Source organism: Pogoniulus pusillus, chromosome 19 (genome assembly GCF_015220805.1).
Source record: "Pogoniulus pusillus isolate bPogPus1 chromosome 19, bPogPus1.pri, whole genome shotgun sequence".
NCBI lineage: Eukaryota > Metazoa > Chordata > Aves > Piciformes > Lybiidae > Pogoniulus > Pogoniulus pusillus.
In genome coordinates this window covers 23,607,033-23,630,551 of record NC_087282.1, presented here as the reverse complement: position 1 = coordinate 23,630,551, position 23,519 = coordinate 23,607,033, and the positions used below count along the sequence as shown (strand labels likewise).

General features: G+C 52.8%; 1 protein-coding gene across 1 annotated transcript in view; it reads right to left on the bottom strand.

Annotated features, from left to right (window-relative positions):
- Positions 1–23,519, bottom strand: part of IL13RA1 (interleukin 13 receptor subunit alpha 1) — a 42,465-nt gene that overhangs the window by 4,785 nt on the left and 14,161 nt on the right. Inside the window, exons 3-8 of the mRNA XM_064158896.1 lie at positions 21,637–21,772; positions 19,290–19,410; positions 10,921–11,105; positions 8,374–8,525; positions 6,821–6,953; positions 5,657–5,753 (exon numbers count right to left, since the gene is read on the bottom strand). Coding sequence (XP_064014966.1) covers positions 5,657–5,753; positions 6,821–6,953; positions 8,374–8,525; positions 10,921–11,105; positions 19,290–19,410; positions 21,637–21,772 — 824 coding nt within the window. The remainder of the gene's footprint in view (positions 1–5,656; positions 5,754–6,820; positions 6,954–8,373; positions 8,526–10,920; positions 11,106–19,289; positions 19,411–21,636; positions 21,773–23,519) is intronic.

The following is a 23,519-nucleotide window of genomic DNA, read 5'->3' as shown; positions in this document are numbered from 1 at the left end:
GTTCATGTGCATATAACCTATAGAGATGCATTATGTGACTGAGTGGAAGGCAGAAGGGCTCTGCAGCGGGACCTTGACCGCCTGGACAGATGGGCAGAGTCCAATGGGATGGGGTTCAATAGCTCCAAGTGCAGGGTGCTGCACTTTGGCCACAGCAACCCCATGCAGAGATACAGGCTGGGGTCGGAGTGGCTGAGAGCAGCCAGACAGAGAGGGATCTGGGGGTGCTGATTGATACCCACCTGAACATGAGCCAGCAGTGTGCCCAGGTGGCCAAGAGAGCCAGTGGCATCCTGGCCTGCATCAGGAATGGTGTGGTCAGCAGGAGCAGGGAGGTCATTCTGCCCCTGTACTCTGCACTGGTCAGACCACACCTCGAGTACTGCGTTCAGTTCTGGGCCCCCCAGTTTAGGAAGGACACTGAGATGCTTGAGCGTGTCCAGAGAAGGGCGACGAGGCTGGGGAGAGGCCTCGAGTTCAAGCCCTACGAGGTGAGGCTGAGGGAGCTGGGATTGGTTAGCCTGGAGAAGAGGAGGCTCAGGGGTGACCTTATTACTGTCTACAACTACCTGAGGGGTGGTTGTGGCCAGGAGGAGGTTGCTCTCTTCTCTCAGGTGGCCAGCACCAGAACAAGAGGACACAGCCTCAGGCTGTGCCAGGGGAGATTTAGGCTGGAGGTGAGGAGAAAGTTCTTCCCTGAGAGAGTCATTGGGCACTGGAATGGGCTGCCCGGGGAGGTGGTGGAGTCGTCGTCCCTGGGGCAGTTCAAGGCAAGGTTGGATGTGGCACTTGGTGCCATGGTCTAGCCTTGGGCACTGTGGTAAAGGGTTGGACTTGATGATCTGTGAGGTCTCTTCCAACCTTGGTGATACTGTGAGACTGTGATACTGTGATATAAATGCCATGTTCATGTGCATATAATCTGTAGAGATGTTCAAGGCAAGGGTGGACGTGGCACTTGGTGCCATGGTCTAGCCTTGAGCTCTGTGGTAAAGGGTTGGACTTGATGATCTGTGAGGTCTCTTCCAACCCTGATGATACTGTGATACTGTGATATAGATGTCATGTTCATGTGCATATAACTTACACAGATGCATATATATAGATGGATATAAATATCATGTTCATGTGCATATAATCTATAGGGATGCATATAGATGTCATGTTCATGTGCATATAACCTATAGAGATGCATATAAATGTCATGTTCATGTGCATATAATCTTTGTAGATGAATATAAATGTCATGTTCATGTGCATATAACCTATATAGAGATGCATATAACTGTCATGTTCATGTGCATATATATATGCATATAAATGTCATGTTCATGTGCATAGAATCTTTGTAGAAGAATATAAATGTCATGTTCATGTTCATATAACCTATATAGATGCATATAAATGTCATGTTCATGTGCATATAACCTATAGAGATGCATATAACTGTCATGTTCATGTGCATATAACCTATATAGATGCATATAACTGTCATGTTCATGTGCATATAACCTATAGAGATGCATATAAATGTCATGTTCATGTGCATATAACCTATAGAGATGTATATAACTGCCATGTTCATGTGCATATATATATGCATATAAATATCTTGTTCATGTGCATATAATGCATATAAATATCATGTTCATGTGCATATAATCTATAGAGATAGATATGAACATGACAGTTATATGCATCTATACAGGTTATATGCACATGAACATGACAGTTATATGCATCTATACAGGTTATATGCACATGAACATGACATCTATATTCATCTACATAGATATGAACATGACATTTATATGCATGTAGATGAATATAGATGTCATGTTCATGTGCATATAACCTATATAGATGCATATAACTGTCATGTTCATGTGCATATAACATATAGATGCATATATCTATATATGGATATAAATGTCATGTTCATGTGCATATAACCTATACAGATGCATATAAATGTCATGTTCATGTGCATATAAATGTCATGTTCATATGCATACATATATGTATAAAACATGTACATATGCATACAAAAAACATAGATTGATAGTATATCAATTCATCTATGAAATCAATACAAACAGTAGGTGCTAGGTGGGACTGGATGATCTTGGAGGTCTCTTCCAACCTGATTGATCCTCTCATTCTCTGGGAGCTAATCTCTCTATTTCCTATGGCTTCTATATTCATATTTTATGCCAAAGGACTTTTATAGATGAAAAGTAGATATCTTAGTAACATAACTTGAAGAGCTACATGCTGTGTGACTCTCTATTATGCCTAATCTGTACACAACATATAGAAATTAATCTGTGAAATCAACATAGGCAGGAAATATATCCAGCAAATATCTATATTTACTATGCTTATATAGTTATATTTAATCTAAATATATATATAGCCATATGTCTGCTATCTCTCTGGTGTGTAACTACCCATGAGATATAATCTATACATAACAAAGAGATTTAGCTGTAAAAGCAGCACAAATAGTGACTAAATCTGGCAAAATATCTCCATTGCCTATGTTTTTATATTAATCTTTCATCTCAATCTCTCCCTATAGATATATTTCATATCAATAATCTATTTAATCCTCCATATATATATATTTAGATCTATTCTAAGCAGCTTTTGCTGTTGCCAAAGACAGCAGCAAATGTCCATCCAAACCAAAAAGGCAAAAAATCAGCAACTCTTGGTCAGAGCCTGCTTGGCACTGCAGATTCATTCTGAATTGAGATGCCTGGTGAGTGTGGGGCAGGCGTGGATGGAGTCTGCCTGGGCTGCTAGCAAAGCCTTTGGCACCCTCTGCCGCAAGCAGCTCCTGGTACAGCTGCAGCTCCTGGCTTGGGCAGAGTCACTCTGCTATGGGGCAAGAACTGGCTGGAGGGCAGGGCCCAGAGTGGTGGTGAATGGTGCCACATCCAGTTGGCAGCTGTCACTGGTGCTGTGCCCCAGGGATCAGTGCTGGGCACAGTCCTGTTCAATGTCTTTAGTGATGATCTGGAGCAAGGGATTGAGTTCAGCAGCAGTGAGTTTGCAGATGGCACCAAGCTAGGAGCAGCTGTGGAGCTGTTGGAGGGCAGCAGAGCCCTGCAGAGGGACCTGGCCAGGCTGGATGGGTGGGCAGAGGCCAATGGGATGAGACTGAACAAGGCCAAGGGCAGGGTTCTGCACTTGGGCCACAACAACCCCAAGCAGCACTGCAGGCTGGGGCCAGAGTGGCTGAGAGCAGGCAGGCAGAGAGGGAGCTGGGGGTGGTGGGAGAGAGGAGCTGCAGAGGAGGCAGCAGTGCCCAGGTGGGCAGCAGAGCCAATGGCATCCTGGGCTGGCTGAGGAGCAGTGTGGGCAGCAGGACAAGGGAGGTTCTTGTGCCCCTGTGCTCAGCACTGCTCAGGCCACCCCTGCAGTGCTGTGTCCAGCTCTGGACTCCTCCATTGCCGAGAGATGCTGAGGTGCTGGAAGGTGTTGAGAGAAGGGCAGCAAGGCTGGGGAGGGGCCTGGAGCACAGCCCTGTGAGGAGAGGCTGAGGGAGCTGGGGGGGTGCAGCCTGCAGCAGAGGAGGCTCAGGGCAGAGCTCATTGCTGCCTGCAGCTGCCTGCAGGGAGGCTGTAGCCAGGTGGGGTTGGGCTCTGCTGCCAGGCAGCCAGCAGCAGAAGAAGGGGACACAGCCTGAAGCTGTGCCAGGGCAGGTCTAGGCTGGATGTTGTTAGGAAGTTGTTGTCAGAGAGAGTGATTGGCACTGGTGGTGGAGTGGCTGTGGCTGGAGGTGTTGCAGCCAAGCCTGGCTGGGGCACTGAGTGCCATGGTCTGGTTGGTTGGGCAGGGCTGGGTGCCAGGTTGGGCTGGCTGAGCCTGAAGCTCTCTGCCAACCTGCCTGAGTCTATGACTCTATAATTCATTGCTTGGAGATAAAGTGCCACAAGAATATCAACTGCCAGCAGACACAGGCAGTGCTACCCAAGCACAACCAGAGCCTGCAAGTCACAGCACCTTAGGGGCTGTAAGGAACCTGCAGAGCTCAGCCAGTCCAACCCCCTGCCAGAGCAGCACCACTCAGGGCTGATCACACAGAACACATCCAGGGGGGCTGGAAAGGCTCCACAGAAGGAGACTCCACAGCCTCTCTGGGCAGCCTGCTCCAGGCCTCCAGCACCCTCACACTGACAAAGTTTCCCCTCCTGTTGCCCTGGCACCTCCTGTGCTCCAGCTGGCACCCAGTGCCCCTTGTGCTGCCCTTGGCCAGCCCTGGGCACAGCCTGGCTGCTTCCTCCTGACACTGCCCTGCACATCTTGAGCACAGCACTGAGGGCAGCCCTCAGGCTGCTCTGCTGCCAGCTGCCAGCCCCAGCTGCCTCAGCCTGGCCTCCCAGGAGCTGTTCACAGCCTGCAGCAGCTTGGGGGATCTGGGCTGGGCTCTCCCCAGCACTTCCCTCAGCTCCTGCTTGACCTGAGGGGCCAAAACTGGACACAAGATTCCAGCTGTGGCCTCAACAGGGCAGAGCAGAGGGTCAGGAGATCCTCTCTGCTCTACTCACCACAGCCCTTCTAACCCACCCCAGGATGCCCTTTGCTTTCTTGGCCACCAGGGCACACTGCTGGCTCAAGGGCATCCTTCTGGGCACCAGGACCCTCAGGTCCCTTTCCCTCGCTTTGGTCTCCAACAGCTCAGCCCCAACTTACACTGGTCTACCTGGTTGCTCTTCCCCAGGTGCCAGACTCTACTCTTGTGCTTGTTGGAGTCCATTCAATTCCTCCCCATCCAGCTTTGCAGCCTGTCCAGATCTGGCTGAGAGGCAGCACAGCCTGAGGGGTGGGGTGCCAGCTCCTGCTTTGGTGCCATTGGCAAGACTGCTGGGAGTGCCCTCTGTGCCCTCAGCCAGGGTGTTGATGAAGGTACTGAACAGTCCTGGGGTACATCTGGTCCATACCTGTGCTAGTTTGAGCCTAGCAAGAATGCTTTGGTGAGCAGAACTAGGTTACAGGCTGGGAAAGGAAAACAAGGCTGATGTCTGCCTCACTCATAGGCTTGCTGAGATGGATAAAATCAGGAATCAAAAGGCAGATAAGGCACTGCTGCTGCTGCTGCTGCTGCTGCTGGGGAGCTCTGAGCTGCATCTCTCTAACCTCACCCTCCGTTTCTCTGACTAATCCACTTTGCTTCCTACCCCCCTGGCTGAACCTCCATTCTTCCTTGGGACTGGGGTAAGGTTGAGAGGGGCAGGGGGAAGGTGAAGGGGTGGTTGAGAGCCCCTCCTGGGACTCAGGTTTCTGGGAGGGGAGCTGTGTTTCTGTGTTCCCTTTCCCCTTGTCTATCTCTGTCTGTAACTGTAATGCTGCACCTCTCTGCTTGTACACTGAGCTGAGCTGTCAGTGTGAGCTTCCTTCCGTTTCCAGAGCCCCTGAGTCCAGGCTGGGTGATTTCCAAAGTAGGGGGGGGCAGGGAACACCCAAACCATCACAGTATCCCTGCATCTAAGGGCTGAGGTGCAGTGGTGATGCCATTTCCATTGTGCAATGCCTGGTCTGGGTATAAGAGATGCCATCCTGAGCAGCTACCTGCAAGAGGGAGGGGTCACAGAGCAAGCCAAAGACCAAGTGGGGTGAAGGGAGTGTGGGGGAGAAGCTCAGGAATTACCTTTTCAGGTAAACCAGCAGAATGATGGTAGAGACTGCCACTAGCAATGGGATGGTGATCAGCAGCACGGAATGGAAGGCAGAGCCCAGCTCCTCACCTGGAAAACAAAAGCTGCAGATGTTTGGAGAGGCCCTTTAGGAGTGCCCATGACAAAGTCTGTCCACAGACAAGATGGGTTTCCCCAAGGCACTACCACCTGGGGGTTCCTTATTCAGAGCATGGTGCATTTGGCAGGAGAATGCAAAGCTGCAAGGCTCAGGGCTGCAAACCTGTCAGCACTGAAAGAGGGGTCCCCAGCTGCAGGCATGGCAACCCCAACAGCAGGGGCAGCAGGACAGGCAGAACCTGCTGGCACTGCTGCAGCACTGGGACCCTCTTACCCTCCTTTTGTGTGAAAGTAAAGACACAAAGGAATCAGAGAATGGGTTGGGTTGGAAGGGATCTTGAAAGTCAGCCAGTGTCAACCCCCTGCCAGGGGCAAGGACACCTCCCACCAGCACAGCTTGCTCAAGGTCTCATCCAACCTGGATCTGAACACCTCCAGGGAGGTCATGGAGCACAGAAGCACCCAATGTGATCAAAGATCAAAGATCCCATTCTGTGCTTCTGTGCTCCACAGCCTACCTGGGCAACCTGTGCCAGTGTCTCACCACCCTCACTCTCCCCTCTCACTCCCCCCTCTCCCAGCTCAAAGCCATTGTCCCTCATCTTAGCTCTCCCAGCCCTTATCCAAAGCCCCTCCCCAGCTCTCCTGCAGCCCCTTCAGGCACTGCAAGGCTGCTCTGGACTCTCTCTGCAGCCTTCTTTTCTCCAGGCTCAACAGCCCCAACTCTCCCAGCCTGTCCCCACAGCAGAAGTTCTGCAGCCTCTGATCATCTTCATGCCTGAAGCAGATCTAGGTAGTTTTGGGGGGGGTTGCCTGTACCCACAAGGGAGATTCTGCAGACCTCTGATCACCTTGGTGGCCTTCTCTGCCCCCTCTGCAGCAGCTCCAGGTGGTCCTTGTGCTGTGCTCCCCAGCACTGGAGGCAGTGCTGCAGGTGAGGGCTGAGCAGAGCAGAGGAGCAGAATCAACTCTCTCAAGATGACTTTCAACTCCCATTTGATTGCCAGACCAAAGGTACCAGAGCCAAGTGCAGGAGCTGCAGCATTAATGTCTCTCACCAATACTCTCCTCCTGGCTCCAGTCACTGTAGAGGTGGCTGCTGTAGCACTCAGGTTTTGGGTTTGCTCTCACTTTGAAGGTGTATTTGCTCTTGGGATCAACACTGGGAACTGACAGAGAGTTGCTTTCAACCTGAGGCAGAAAGGAAAGGGAATTTGCTGGTTTCAAGCGCCAAGGAATTCTCAGCCACTCCCAAGCCCTATTTTCACTGTTCCCAGTTCACTTCTGAATGTTTTGGTGGGAGATGCTTGTTTGGGAGTGCTGAGCTCCAGAAAAAGGACCAAGTGGCACTGAGCCAGCACAGACTGCCCAAACAGACATTCCAAAGGTGACATTCAACTTTGCTCCCTGCTACAACCATCACACAGCACTTGGCAGCAGTGATCAAGCATCTGGAACTGTGCCTTTGGTGGCTTTTGTGCCTCTGCCTCTTTGCCAGCAGGGCTGAGCTAACTTTGAGCATACCAAAAATTCCTCTGATGCCTCTGCAGACTCACAGATGGCATCGGGCTGGCAGGGACCCTCCAAGGGCATCTTGCCCAACCCCCCTGCAGGCAGCAGGGACAGCTCCAGCTGGAGCAGGCTGCACAGGGACACAGCAAGGCTGAGCCTGAATGGCTCCAGGCATAGGGCCTCAAGCACAGCCCTGGGCAGCCTGTGCCAGGCTCTGCCCACCCTCACTCTGCACAACTCCCTCCTCATGCCCTGCTCCAGTTCCAAACCATTGCCCTCAGCCTGTCCCCACAGCCCCTTCTGAGCAGTTCCTCCCCTGCCTGCAGACACTGAACTGCAGCTCTAAGCTCTCCCTGCAGCCTTCTCTTCTCCAGGCTGCACAGCCCCAACCTGTGGAAGAATTTCTCACCAGTCGAGGACATAAAGTCACAAACATGGGTAACTGGCACTGAGAACGTCCTTGGTTCCCAGCAAGGCCAGGAAATCGAGCTGTAAACAGCTGAGCACACACAGCTGCAGTGGGCAGAGACTGATAACCAAGGGGCTGCAGTGGGTGGTCTGGGAGGCTGACCCTTAGAATGTTGTGATAAGTTAACCTATGCACACCTTACATGTAACTCTGGACCCTCTGAGTGTAACCAATCTTAAGCTGAGCAGCCTCTTGCTAGAACGCATCTAAGTGTCTGTATCACGGCAATGAAGGGGATTTGACCTTCTAACCACAGTGGTGAGCAAAGAGTCCTCTTCCATAGCGCTCCACCCAACGTGTTCTCCAACACCAACCCTCCCAGCCTGTCCCTACAGCAGAGGTTCTCCAGCCCTAAGTCCCTCTTTGTGGCCCTCCCCTCAACCTCCAGGTCCTTCTTGTGCTGGGCTCCCCAGCACAGTGCTGCAGGTGGGGGCTGAGCAGAGCAGAGGGGCAGAATCCCCTCCCTGTGCTGCTGCTCTGCCTGCAACCAGCACACACTCACAGGCAGCATTGCCTCATTTTCCATTCTTAACCAGCAACTATTTGAGTCACTCTGAACAGCAACAGGAGTTATAGGAACAGGAATGGGTTTGTTGGTGAAAAGGGGAGCTGGAAGGGATGAAAAAGTACTTGGATTATCCGAGCAGAGGCTGAATCTCCAGTGTGATATTTAACTTCATAAACCAAGCAGTTGTCTGGGAAGGTTTCTGATTCACTCCACTCTACATAGATGTCATCTTTCACCTTTGACAGTGTGAGCTGCTCTGGGGTAGCAGGTTTAACTGAAATGCAGAGGGCAAGAGTCAGTCAGGAAGTGTATTGCACTGCTTACAAACCTCCCTCCAGTGCTGTATTCATAGAGCCACAGAAGGGAGCTCAAAGCTTATCCAGTGCCAACCCCTCTGCCATGGGCAGGGACACCTCCCACCAGCACAGCTTGCTCAAGGCTTCATCCAGCCTGGCCTTGAACACCTCCAGGGAGGTTGTGGAGCACAGAAGCACAGAATGTGACCAAAGATCACATTCTGTGCTTCTGTGCTCCATGACCTCCCTGGGCAAACCTGTGCCAGTCTCTCCCTACCCTCACTGCCAACAATTCCTTCCTCATCTCCACTCTCACTCTCCCCTCTCCCAGCTCAAAGCCATTGTCCCTCAGCCTGACACTCCCAGCCCTTGTCACAAGTCCCTCCCCAGCTCTCCTGCAGCCCCTTCAGGCACTGCAAGGCTGCTCTGAGGTCTGCCTGGAGTCTTCTCCAGGCTCCACAGCCCCAACTCTCCCAGCCTGTCCCCACAGAGGAGGTTCTGCAGCCTCTGATCACCTTGGTGGCCTCCTCTGGCCCCTCTGCAGCAGCTCCAGGTGGTTCTTGTGCTGTGTTCCCCAGCACTGGAGGCAGTGCTGCAGGTGAGGGCTGAGCAGAGCAGAGTGGAGGGGCAGAATCCCCTCCCTGTGCTGCTACTCTCCCTGCTCTGGCTGCAGCCAGCACACAGCTGGCTCTGGGCTGCAGCCACCAGTGCTGCCTGCTGGGCACCTTGGCACCAACTGGCACCCCCAAGGCCTTCTCCTCCAAGCTGTGTTTGAGAGTTTGTTTGGTCAAGGAAGAATAAAAAGAATTAAGATAGCACAAAAAAAGTCAAGAAAGAATAGGAAGGAGTAAGAGAGCACCAAAAGAAGCCAAGAAATAATAGAAAGGAGTAAGAGAGGACCAAAAGAAGCCAAGAAAGAATAGAAAGGAGTAAGAGAGGACCAAAAGAAGCCAAGAAAGAATAGAAAGGAGTAAGAGAGCACCAAAAGAAGCCAAGAAAGAATAGAAAGGAGTAAGAGAGGACCAAAAGAAGCCAAGAAAGAATAGAAAGGAGTAAGAGAGCACCAAAAGAAGCCAAGAAAGAATAGAAAGGAGTAAGAGAGCACCAAAAGAAGCCAAGAAAGAATAGAAAGGAGTAAGAGAGCACCAAAAGAAGCCAAGAAAGAATAGAAAGGAGTAAGAGAGCACCAAAAGAAGCCAAGAAAGAATAGAAAGGTGTAAGAGAGCATCAAAAGAAGCCAAGAAAGAATAGAAATGAGTAAGAGAGCACCAAAAGAAGTCAAGAAAGAATAGAAATGAGTCAGAGAGCACCAAAAGAAGCCAAGAAAGAATAGAAAGGTGTAAAAGAGCACCAAAAGAAGTCAAGAAAGAATAGAAAGGTGTAAAAGAGCACCAAAAGAAGTCAAGAAAGAATAGAAAGGAGTAAGAGAGCATCAAAAGAAGCCAAGAAAGAATAGAAAGGAGTAAGAGAGCACCAAAAGAAGCCAAGAAAGAATAGAAAGGAGTAAGAGAGCATCAAAAGAAGTCAAGAAAGAATAGAAAGGAGTAAGAGAGGACCAAAAGAAGCCAAGAAAGAATAGAAAGGAGTAAGAGAGCATCAAAAGAAGCCAAGAAAGAATAGAAAGGAGTAAGAGAGCACCAAAAGAAGCCAAGAAAGAATAGAAAGGAGTAAGAGAGCACCAAAAGAAGCCAAGAAAGAATAGAAAGGAGTAAGAGAGCATCAAAAGAAGCCAAGAAAGAATAGAAAGGAGTAAAAGAGCACCAAAAGAAGCCAAGAAAGAATAGAAATGAGTAAGAGAGCATCAAAAGAAGTCAAGAAAGACTAGAAAGGAGTAAAAGAGCACCAAAAGAAGTCAAGAAAGAATAGAAAGGAGTAAGAGAGCATCAAAAGAAGTCAAGAAAGACTAGAAAGGAGTAAGAGAGCACCAAAAGAAGCCAAGAAAGAATAGAAAGGAGTAAGAGAGCACCAAAAGAAGCCAAGAAAGAATAGAAAGGAGTAAGAGAGCATCAAAAGAAGCCAAGAAAGAATAGAAAGGAGTAAGAGAGCACCAAAAGAAGCCAAGAAAGAATAGAAAGGAGTAAGAGAGCATCAAAAGAAGCCAAGAAAGAATAGAAAGGAGTAAGAGAGCATCAAAAGAAGTCAAGAAAGACTAGAAAGGAGTAAGAGAGCACCAAAAAAGTCAGGAAAGAACAAAAATAGCTACCAGCTAAGAGTGCAAAAGTGGAGAGTGCCACTGCCACCTCATTCCCAAATCCCAGATGAAGAGGAGGGAGCATCTAACCATGTTGTCTGACCCACAGCTTACGAGGTGCAAGCTTCTCAGAGCCAACAAGATGCCAGGCAGCATTTCCCCCAGGAGCTGCCCCAACTCACCCAGGGTGGTGGGGTTTGCACTCGCACACACAGGCCTGATGGCCTCAGAATCAGCTCGGAGCAGAAGCCTTACAGCTGGGTAACTCCTGGTGACATTTGGGAAGCTGAGAGGGAAAATGCATCCAGAGATCCCTTGGTGCACGGAATGGTTGCTGCACTTGTGAGAGCTGTCCAAGCCATCGAACCTGCAGGAGCACAGACACAGAGCTGGTAGCCTGCCAAAGAGCAGGACTGGCTCAGACCTGTTGTTGTGTTGTTAAAATAGGCTTATTTCTGCCTTACCCTGCCTGGATGTGTTTTTCTGCCCAAACCAGAGGGAAACACATTAAATGGATAAAAGGGGCACCATAGGCCTGGTGCCATGAAGTCTGTCCTGCCAGGACCCCTGGTTGTACACATGTTGTGCAAGCCCCACACGCCCAGCTCCTGCCTGCCTGGTGCTAGGCCCAGGTGATTCACCATATTTGGGGAGTCCAGGCCTGTGGCTTTTGCCTACCATGGCATTGTTTGGCTGACTGCCAACCTGATTGGTCATTCTAGTGGCCAAGGGGCCATGAATCTCAGCCCACATTGAATAAATGGGGGTACACAGGCAAACAACCTGCTCAGACTCTCCCTGCATAGCTTGGACTCCCACACTGCTTGCCTGCCTGCACACTCACTTGCAGAGTCATAGACTCATAGAATCCACCAGGTTGGCAGAGAGCTCCAAGCTCATCCAGCCCAACCTATCCCCCAGCCCTATCCAGTCAACTACACCATGGCACTAAGTGCCTCATCCAGGCTTGGCTGCAACACCTCCAGCCACGGCCACTCCACCACCTCCCTGGGCAGCCCATTCCAGTGCCAATCACTCTCTCTGACAACAACTTCCTAACAACATCCAGCCTGAACCTGCCCTGGCACAGCTCCAGGCTGTGTCCCCTTCTTCTATTGGTGGTTGCGTGAGAGAAGGGACCAACCCCACCTGGCTACAGCCTCCCTTCAGGTAGTTGCAGACAGCAATGAGGTCCCCCTGAGCCTCCTCTGCTGCAGGCTGCATCCCCACAGCTCCCTTAGCCTCTCCTCACAGGGTTTGTGTTCCAGGCCCCTCACCAGCTTTGTCGCCCTTCTCTGGACACCTTCCAGCACCTCAACATCTCTCTTGAATTGAGTGGCCCAGAATTGGACACAGCACTCAAGGTGTGGCCTGAGCAGTGCTGGGCACAGGGGAAGAATAACCTCCCTTGTCCTACTGCCCACACTGCCCCTGATGCAGGCCGGGATGAGCTCACTTAAGCCTGCCTATATATATGTGGAGCCCACAGTCTCCCAGCCAGCTGTGCACACTTGCACACCACTGTGGTGAGTTACCAGGACCAGATCCTGTGTTGCCTGCCTTTTCCTACGTTGCTCAGGCTCCCCTGCAGCCATGTACACTATTGCATGCCTGCTGCCTTATCACTGCCGGTAAGCGCCGCTGCTGCTGAGTTAACCAGGAGCAGGCTCCGCTTGCCTGCACATGATCCGCCTGAGCAGCCAGTGTTGGACCGTGCTGAGACAGCACAGCATCCTGCCTCTGCACCTGAGAGCCTGCCTAAGCATGGCTGGACAGAGCATCCAGAAGAAGCCAGGAGACAAGGGCAGAGATTGCATCCTTCACCAGGAGAACCATTTCCCCACAAGCTGGGAAGATTCATCCTTCCCCCTGGAGCCAGGAGGATTCCAGCCTCAAAGTCCATGGGCAAAGACTCCCCCTAGGCACAGGCTGTGACATAGCGCTGGAGGGTGATTGATGATTAATGAGAGTTGTGAGTAAATGCTTCAATGCCTCTCTAATATCTGTTGCCTCTGCCATAGAGCAGAAAGAGTTGCAGCCCACTCTGCTGGGCCTATAGACCCTGAGAGGCATTAAGCCACAAGGAAAATCCTCTCTCTGTTTATGGTTTGAATGTTTGCTACTTATTAACAAGTAAATGTTTGGATATTAATCCTAGAATGTTTCCATGACTGTGTGGAATCTTTGTAATACGAATATTCAGTGGTTGGGGGTGGCAGAGGTCAGAATACTGAGGTTAATAAATATCTGTTTGTATAGAATATCCTCTCACACCAATGGATTTCTCCCCTCCGCCACAGGCGGTGCAGGTGGCAGAGTGCCCCTCCGCGACAGCTGTGCTGCAAGCTCTAGAGACTGAGCTGGGATTAAAGCTGGGCTACAACCAGCTGGAAAGGCAGAGGTCAGATCTACAGATGGAGCTGGGATTAAAGCTGGCCTACAACCAGCTGGAAAGGCAGAGGTCAGCTCTACAGATGGAGCTGGTATTAAAGCTGGGCTACAACCAGCTGGAAAGGCAGAGGTCAGCTCTACAGATGGAGCTGGGATTAAAGCTGGCCTACAACCAGCTGGAAAGGCAGAGGTCAGCTCTACAGATGGAGCTGGTATTAAAGCTGGGCTACAACCAGCTGGAAAGGCAGAGGTCAGCTCTACAGATGGAGCTGGGATTAAAGCTGGCCTACAACCAGCTGGAAAGGCAGAGGTCAGCTCTACAGATGGAGCTGGGATTAAAGCTGGCCTACAACCAGCTGGAAAGGCAGAGGTCAGATCTACAGATGGAGCTGGGATTAAAGCTGGCCTACAACCAGCTGGAAAGGCAGAGGTCAGCTCTACAGATGGAGCTGGTATTAAAGCTGGGCTACAACCAGCTGGAAAGGCAGAGGTCAGCTCTACAGATGGAGCTGGGATTAAAGCTGGGCTACAACCAGCTGGAAAGGCAGAGGTCAGCTCTACAGATGGAGCTGGGATTAAAGCTGGCCTACAACCAGCTGGAAAGGCAGAGGTCAGATCTACAGATGGAGCTGGGATTAAAGCTGGGCTACAACCAGCTGGAAAGGCAGAGGTCAGATCTACAGATGGAGCTGGGATTAAAGCTGGGCTACAACCAGCTGGAAAGGCAGAGTTCAGCTCTAGAGGCTGAGCTGGTATTAAAGCTGGGCTACAACCAGGTGGAAAGGCAGAGTTCAGCTCTAGAGATTGATCTGATACTAAAGCTGGGCTACAACCAGATGGAAAGGCAGAGGTCAGATCTACAGATGGAGCTGGGATTAAAGCTGGGCTACAACCAGCTGGAAAGGCAGAGGTCAGATCTACAGATGGAGCTGGGATTAAAGCTGGCCTACAACCAGCTGGAAAGGCAGAGTTCAGCTCTAGAGGCTGAGCTGGTATTAAAGCTGGGCTACAACCAGGTGGAAAGGCAGAGTTCAGCTCTAGAGATTGATCTGATACTAAAGCTGGGCTACAACCAGATGGAAAGGCAGAGGTCAGATCTACAGATGGAGCTGGGATTAAAGCTGGGCTACAACCAGGGGTAGAGTTCAGCTCTAGAGATTCATCTGGTATTAAAGCTGGGCTACAACCAGGTGGAAAGGGAGAGTTCAGCTCTAGAGATTGAGCTGGTATTAAAGCTGGGCTACAACCAGGTGGAAAGGCAGAGTTCAGCTTTAGAGATTGAGCTGGTATTAAAGCTGGGCTACAACCAGGTGGAAAGGCAGAGTTCAGCTCTAGAGATTGATCTGATACTAAAGGTGGGCTACAACCAGGTGGAAAGGCAGAGTTCAGCTCTAAAGGTTGAGCTGGTATTAAAGCTGGGCTACAACCAGCTTTAAGTTCAGCTAAGGAAGAAGCTTCTGATTCACCTCCAGCTTCAGAGAGTATTGGGCATGGAGAGTGCCAAGCAGCAGGCAGAGGAAGGCTCCTTCCCAGCACAGCAGCTAAGAGTCACAGGCACCCAGGATGGCAGGGGCTGGATCAGCCAAAGCTCAGGCAGCCCAACCCCCTGCCAGGGCAGGCTCACCCAGGGCAGGGCACACAGAACACATCCAGGTGGGTTTGCAAAGTCACCCCAGAAGGAGCCTCCACAATCTCTCTGGGCAGCCTGCTCTGGAGAGTGTCACCCTCCCCTTGAGCTGGAGCCTACTGTGTTCCAGCCTGTGCCCATTGCTCCCTGCCCTAACACTGGGCACCACTGAGCCCAGCCTGGCACCTTCACCCTGCCACCCACCCCTCAGCTATTTATAGACATTTCAGCTTGGGGCACATTTTCCAGCTGGGGGAAAAACCCCAAACCCTCGAGAAAGCAAACTGCTTTGGGCTGCTTCCCACCCACAGAATTTCCCTTCTGTGCCAGCAGGAGCTGAGAAATCGCCGTTAGCTGTGCCACAGGCACCACAGCTCTGGCTCCAGCTGCACAGGTTTCATCTACTGTCTGCCTGTGCCTTTCATGCTTCAGCAGAGAAGCTACAGCAACCTGAATCATAGAATCATAGACTCAGGCAGGCTGGCAGAGAGCTCCAGGCTCAGCCAGCCCAGCCTAGCACCCAGCCCTGCCCAACCAACCAGACCATGGCACTCAGTGCCCCAGCCAGGCTTGGCTGCAACACCTCCAGCCACAGCCACTCCACCACCCCCCTGGGCAGCCCATTCCAGTGCCAATCACTCTCTCTGACAACAACTTCCTCCTCACAGCCAGCCTAGACCTGCCCTGGCACAGCTTGAGGCTGTGTCCCCTTCTTCTGCTGCTGGCTGCCTGGCAGCAGAGCCCAACCCCACCTGGCTACAGCCTCCCTGCAGGCAGTTGCAGGCAGCAATGAGCTCTGCCCTCAGCCTCCTCTGCTGCAGGCTGCACCCCCCCAGCTCCCTCAGCCTCTCCTCACAGGGCTGTGCTCCAGGCCCCTCCCCAGCCTTGCTGCCCTTCTCCAAACACCTTCCAGCACCTCAGCATCTCTCTGCAATGGAGGAGCCCAGAGCTGGACACAGCACTCCAGGGATGGCCTGAGCAGTGCTGAGCACAGGGTCACAAGAACCTCCCTTGTCCTGCTGCCCACACTGCTCCTGAGCCAGCCCAGGATGCCATTGGCTCTGCTGCCCCCCTGGGCACTGCTGCCTCCTCTGCAGCTCCTCTCTGCCAGCACCCCCAGCTCCCTCTCTGCCTGCCTGCTCTCAGCCACTCTGGCCCCAGCCTGCAGTGCTGCTTGGGCTTGTTGTGGCCTAAGTGCAGAACTCTGCCCTTGGCCTTGTTCAGTCTCATCCCATTGGCCTCTGCCCACCCATCCAGCCTGGCCAGGTCCCTCTGCAGGGCTCTGCTGCCCTCCAACAGCTCCACAGCTGCTCCTAGCTTGGTGCCATCTGCAACCTTACTGCTGCCGGCCTCAATCCCCTCCTTCAGATAATCACTAAAGACATGACCAGGACCAGTAGTGCTGCTTTGAGTAGCAGTGGAGAGCAAGAGCTGCCCTCCCTGCATCAGCAGAGGAGCAGCCCCTGCGCTAGTGAAGGAGGAAGCCTTCTGCTGTGTGCCCTGACTGTGCCTTAAATCGAGCAGCTAGGCTGGGAGACTGCCTGTGAGGAGGAAAGAGTTTATTTAGTTAGCTCAGATAGGATGGAAAGTGGATGTCAAAGTAGAGAAGGGGTTTTAGAAGGATGTGTTTACGGGAGCTGAAGCCAGCTGGCACTTCACAAGCCCCAGCAACATGAGGAAGCAGGAAGAGATCAGTAGGCAGGGAGCTGGATACCAAAGCTCTGCTCACAGCACAAGGCTGCTCCCCTGCGGCACAAGCCCATTTATGGCAGGCAGCTGGCAAGTGGGGAGGATGATAAAGAGATGTTCTCCGTAGCTTTCAAGGTGAAGCGGTCACTTACGACACCAAAGACACAAACAAAAGCGCTGCCAAGTGCTGGTAGTGCCTTGGATGGTTCGGGAGCTGCCACACAGATCGGCCGTGCCGATTTAAATAGCCCCTGCTTGCTGGGCTGGAAAGAAAGCAATCCACGTGTTAGCTCAGCTCCCTTCTTTGGATGCATCGTTAGGAGAGCACCAGAAAGCGAGAGCAGAGCTGGGAACCCTGGTGTCAGCCAGGGGTGGGCACCTAAACCGCAGCTCAGCTCCAGCTGCCAGGTTAGCTGTGTAGCAGCAGCTAAAATCACAGCACATCAAAGGCTCAGCCAGTCCAACCCCTGCCAGAGCAGGGTCACCCAGGGCACATCACACAGCAATGCATCCGGGTGGGGTTTGAGTATCTCCAGAGAAGGAGACTCCACAGCCCCCCTGGGCAGCCTGTGCCAGGCTTCTGGCACCCTCACAGGCAAAAAATTCCTCCTCATGTTCCCATGGCACTTCCTATGCCTCAGCTTCCACCACTGCCCCTTGGCCTGGCATGGGGCATCACCCAGCAGAGCCTGGCTGCAGCCCCCTGGCACTGACCCTGCACATCTTTATCAACATTGATGAGGTCATCTCTCAGTCTCCTCCTCTCCAGTCTCCAATCCCCAGCTCCCTCAGGCTCTCCTCCTAAGAGATGTTCCATTCTCTTCATCTCTGGTCTGGACTCTCTCAAGCAGTTCTATGTCCTTCTTGAATGGGGGGGCCCAGAACTGGACATTTCAGCACCGTTTTTATGTTCTGGTGAACAAGAAGCATAAGCAAATTCCTCTTTCCTCACTTCTCTCTGTGTCCCTGAGCACTTGGTAGGATCTGTGCAGCTCTAGCAGTGCTGGCTCCTCTGTGATCTCATGTTCTGGTGGAAGACCTGGCATGTGAAGGAAGGCTGAGAGAGCTGGGCTCGTTCAGCCAGGAGGAGAGAGGGCTCAGTGGAGAGCTCCAAGCCATGCACCAGCACATAAAGGGGCATGTGAAGGAAGGCTGAGAGAGCTGGGCTTGTTCAGCCTGGAGGAGAGAAGGCTCGGTGGAGAGCTCCAAGCCATGCACCAGCACATAAAGGGGCATGTGAAGGAAGGCTAAGAGAGCTGGGCTCGTTCACCCTGGAGAAGAGAAGGCTTAGTGGAGAGCTCCAAGCCATGCACCAGCACATAAAGGGGCATGTGAAGGAAGGCTGAGAGAGCTGGGCTCGTTCAGCCAGGAGGAGAGGGCTCAGTGGAGAGCTCCAAGCCATGCACCAGCACATAAAGGGGCTGTCATGAGGAGAGGGACCCCCTTTGTACAAAGAGCCCCATGGTAAAGACAAGAGCTAATGGGCAGAAGTGGCTACTGAGGACATTCAGACTGGATACCAGGAATTTCCTCCCCCCATTCAAACACTGCAATAAGCTCCCAAGGGAGCTGCTGCATTCCCACACAACAGAGAGTTTCAAGGCCCAGCTTGGTAGGATCCCAGGATATCAGGGATTGGAAGGGACCTCCATAGATTGAGTCCAGCCCCCTGCCAGAGCAGGAGCAGAGAATCCAGGCTGCACAGGAACGCATCCAGACAGGGCTGGAAAGGCTCCCACAACCTCTCTGGGCAGCCTGTGCCAGGGCTCTGGCAGCCTTACAGTCAGGAGGTTCTTTCTCATGTGGAGATGGAGCTTCCTGTGCTGTAGTTTATATCCTCTGCTCCTTGTCCTGTCCCAGGGCACAACTGAGCAGAGTTTGTCCCCTCCCTCTTGCCCCCCAACCCTCAGATATTTATAAACATTGCTCAGATCCCCTCTAAGTCTCCTCTTCACCAGTCCAAACAGCCCCAGGCCCCTCAGCCTCTCCTCACAGGGCACTGCTCCAGCCCCTTCAGCATCCTTGCAGCAAGGGTGCTAGGCCACCTCATCTAAACTACTCTTACCCTGAAAGGTTGGACATGAGCTCCCTTCCAGCCTGGTTGCTGCTAATCTGTGGATTTGTCACAGCATCACAGAATTAACCAGGCTGGAAAAGAGCTTTGAGATCGTGGAGTCCAGCCCATCACCTGACACCTAATGAACTAACCCACAGCACCAAGTGCCTCACCCAGCCTCCTTTTAAACACCTCCAGAGATGGGGACTCCACCACCTCCCTGGGCAGCCCATTCCAGTGCCAATCACTCTCTCTGACAACAACTTCCTAACAACAGCCAGCCTAGACCTGCCCTGGCACAGCTTCAGCCTGGGTCCCCTCCTTCTGTCCCTGGCTGCCTGGCAGCAGAGCCCAACCCCACCTGGCTACAGCCTCCCTGCAGGCAGCTGCAGGCAGCAATCAGCTCTGCCCTGAGCCTCCTCTGCTGCAGGCTGCACCCCCCCAGCTCCCTCAGCCTCTCCTCACAGGGCTGTGCTCCAGGCCCCTCCCCAGCCTTGCTGCCCTTCTCCAAACACCTTCCAGCACCTCAACATCTTCAGTTGTCAGTGAGCTCCAGAGGCAGGCAGTGCTCACAGCACCCACAGCAGCTTTCCCAAAGGACCCAGCCACAGCAGCCTCTCTTTGCTCTCCAGCAGCGAAGCTTTCTCTTGGACAGGACCCAGCACTGATGCCCCCAAAGCCCTGGGACCTTACAAAGCAAGAGGAAGCAGACAAGTAGGATGTGTAAAGCAGAAGTGAAGAGCAGCACTAAAGGCCTTGGGGGCTGGGAACAAAGGGCCCTTACTCACCAGTAGTGCAAGGTGTAACTGGTGTCCCTGCTGGCGTTCTCCCCAGCACGCCACGTGCAAGCCATGGACTCCAGATTGTGCCAGACACAGCTCAGGTTCACAGCAGCAGAACCTGGGACACCTGCAAGGCAAGTTGGACAGGCCTCATGAGATTTGTTCTGCCAGCAAAGTCTCTGCTCCAGAAGTGAAAAGTCCCATTTTGACACCACCAGAAGCATCTGGAAGGCCTAGGTGGGTAACCTCTGCTGGGCTCATCAACAGCTGCAGGAGCTGGAGGTGCTGCTTAATGCACTGAATGGGAGTGTGGGAGGCTCTAAGGGCAGGGGCAGTGGAGGAGCAGTGGGGCAGTGCTTTGCCTGGTTGAGAGAGAGGATCCTGCCCTTTCTGCTCAGACCTCACCTGCAGTGCTGCATCCAGCTCCAGGGACCCCAGAACAAAAAGGAGCTGGAGCTGCTGAGGGGGCTGAGGGGAGGGCCACAAAGACCACAGAATCACAGAAATATTCTGGTTGGAAAAGACCCCCAGGATCATCAGGCCCAACCATTGTTCCTGCCCTACAAAGCTCACCCTTAAACCATAACCCCAAGTACCACATCCAAAGGACCGTTAAACACATCCAGGGTTGGTGACTCCACCACCTCCCTGGGCAGTCTGAAGCAGCTCTGTGCTAGGGACAGGCTGAGAGAGTGAGGGTTGCTCAGCCTGGAGAAGAGAAGGCTGCAGGGAGACCTTAGAGAAGTCTTCCATCACCTGAAGGTACCTACCAGCTACAAGTGGTGTGCCCCAGGGATCAGTGCTGGGCACAGTCCTGTTCAATGTCTTTAGTGATGATCTGGAGCAGGGGATTGAGTCCAGCAGCAGTAAGTTTGCAGATGGCACCAAGCTAGGAGCAGCTGTGGAGCTGTTGGAGGGTAGCAGAGCCCTGCAGAGGGACCTGGCCAGGCTGGATGGGTGGGCAGAGGCCAATGGGATGAGACTGAACAAGGCCAAGTGCAGGGTTCTGCCCTTTGGCCACAACAAGCCCAAGCAGCACTAGAGGCTGGGGCCAGAGTGTCTGAGAGCAGGCAGGCAGAGAGGGAGCTGGGGGTGCTGGCAGAGAGCAGCTGCAGAGGAGGCAGCAGTGCCCAGGTGGGCAGCAGAGCCAATAAAGTGACTTAGATTCTAGTCATGAAGCCAGCAGGCTTAATGGAGGTGTCCAAAGAACCATCTGGCACTCTGGGACACGGCCTCGTGGCCAGGGAGGTTTGGTCACCACCTCCTTAATGGTCTTAAGGGAGACTTTTTTCCAGCCTTTAATGATTGTATGAAGTTAACTCTTATGCCACAACTGCGGCACAGCAGGCACAGGAGGAACAAGAGGAATCACATCACTGTCTTGGAAGAGTATTTGCATTTTACAAGCTTGGCTACAAGGCTGTAAGTGTCAGAACACTCCAGCTGTGCTTACAGAGAGCTTCAAGAGAGGAGTTCTACTGCACCCATTGAAGCAGCCCCTGGGCTGCTGTGCCCCTAGCTCTCTACGGTGCATTATGTTCAGACTGTCTTATTGATCATCTGGAGTTATTTATCATGTTAAAGCCAGAGAACCACAGAATGGCTCAGGTTGGAAGGGAGCTCAAGGATCAGCCAGTTTCAATCCCCTGCCATGGGCAGGGACAGCTCCCACTAGAACAGGTCACTCAAGGCCTCATTCAGCCTGGTCTTGAACACCTCCTCTTTGATCACATTGGGTGCTTCTGTGCTCCACAACCTCCCTGGGCAACCTATGCCAGTCTCTCCAACCTCAACCTGTGCCAGTGTCTCACCACCCTCACTGCAAACAGCTTCTTCCTAACATCCAGTTCCAATCTCCCCTCTGCCATTTCAAACCCATTCCTCCTCCTCCTGCCATTCCCAGACGTTGTCAATAGTCCCTCCCCAGCCCTCCTGTAGCCCCCTGCAGATCCTGCAAGGCCACTCCAAGCTCTCCTGGAAGCTTTCTCCTCTCCAGGCTGCACAGCCCCAACTCTCTCAGCCTGTGCTCAGAGCAGAGCTGCTGCAGCCCTCTCAGCATCTTGGTGGCCTCCTCTGCACTGCCTCCAACACTTCCATGTGCTGCTTGTGCTGGGGGCTGCAGAACTGCCCCCAGGACTGCAGGTGGGGTGTGAGGAGAGCAGAGCCAAGGGGCAGAATCCCCTCCCTTGCCCTGTGCCCACACTGCTCTGGCTGCAGCCCAGCACAGGGTTGTGTCTGGGCTGCACTCACCCTGCAGGCTCCTGCTGAGCTTTGCATCAGCCCAGACGCCCAGGGGCTGTTCCTCAGGGCTGCTCTCAGCCGTTCACCCGGGGCTGGCTGCTGCAGGAGTTACCTTTAGGCAGGAGAGAGGCCTCCAGCCACCTGCTGGGCTGGGTGCTGTTGTCCTGCTTGCACTCACTCCTCACTTTGAAGCGCATCTCCTCGTTCAGGCACGTCTCGGTCAGGCGGAAGCGGCTCTTGCTCCAAGCCTGCGTTTAAAGAGGAGGGGGTGGGGAGAAAACCACAGCGTTTGGCAAAGTGCACCAGGAAAAAGGGAATGCCTATGGATGGAGAATGCACTGCAGCCCCTGCCAGCATGGGAAGCCTCAGCACTGCTCAGCTTTGTCCTCATCAGGCAGGCTGGGGTAGTTTGGCAGTTTTCCACCCTCCTTCACCTCCACAAATGCACCAGACTAAGCCAGCTGGAAGCCAGGGAATGGAGCTGCAGTTACAGTGTGGCACAAGTTACAAACACACAGACACAACATATACAGATATTTACAAGTGCCCAGGTGGGCAGCAGAGCCAAAGGCATCCTGGGCTGGCTGAGGAGCAGTGTGGGCAGCAGGACAAGGGAGGTTCTTGTGCCCCTGTGCTCAGCACTGCTCAGGCCACCCCTGCAGTGCTGTGTCCAGCTCTGGGCTCCTCCATTGCAGAGAGATGCTGAGGTGCTGGAAGGTGTTTGGAGAAGGGCAGCAAGGCTGGGGAGGGGCCTGGAGCACAGCCCTGTGAGGAGAGGCTGAGGGAGCTGGGGGGGTGCAGCCTGCAGCAGAGGAGGCTCAGGGCAGAGCTGATTGCTGCCTGCAGGGAGGCTGTAGCCAGGTGGGGTTGGGCTCTGCTGCCAGGCAGCCAGCAGCAGAAGAAGGGGACACAGCCTCAAGCTGTGCCAGGCTGGCTGTGAGGAGGAAGTTGTTGGCAGAGTGATTGGCACTGGAATGGGCTGCCCAGGGAGGTGGTGGAGTGGCTGTGGCTGGAGGTGTTGCAGCCAAACCTGGCTGGGGCACTGAGTGCCATGGTCTGGTTGGTTGGGCAGGGCTGGGTGCCAGGTTGGGCTGCCTGAGCTTGATTCTATGACTCTATGATTCCATGACTCCATGACTCTACATGCAAGTTGGCTGGCTAGGGCTGGGTACTAGGTTGGACTGGATGATGTTGGAGGTCTCTTCCAACCTGGTTGATTCTATGATTCTAGAATTCTCTGCCTCCAGCTCTGGAGCCCTCAGCACAAGTTAAAAGTGATTCCATGACTTCCAAGCTGCCTGATTCTATGGCTCCATGACTATATGCAAGTTAGAAGTAGTACGGAAGTATGAAACCTCTCCCGAACAGCAGAACTGCCCAGGAAGCCTTTTAAACCAACTCTCCTCTTTCTTTCCACTCCTCCTCCCTTATCTCAGAATCTCTTACGTGCAAGGGGTGAGATTACCAGATAAGAAGTTAGAAGCAGAGTGATTAGTTTGGGGTTGTGCAGGTCCGGGCAGAGGAATTAGTGCAGCAGGCAGGCAGACACTGACTGACTTTTGCCTGTTGTTTCTTGCTGTTATCTCTCAGCAGAACCAGTGGGTGATACAGACATCACTATTATTTTCTTTTCACAGCCACTGATCTAATTTCTCTCATTAAAATATTCCAGTTAGCCTCAAACCAGCACTCACACTCAGAACTCACCAAAGGACAGCTACTGCTGTGGTGACCTACAGACACAGGCAATGGCCACACAGGGATGGAGGAAACACAGGATGGTAGGAGTTGGACCATCCAGTCCGAGCCTCCTGCCAAGGCAGGGTCACCTAGAGAAGGTGACACAGGAATAGCTTGAGGTAGGTTTTGAATGTCTCCAAGAGAGGAGGCCTTCAGAGCTCATCCAGTGCTCCAGCACCCCTGAATTAAAGAAGTTCCTGCTCATCTTCAGATGGAACTCCCTCTGTCCAAGTTTGTGCCCATTACCCCTTGCCC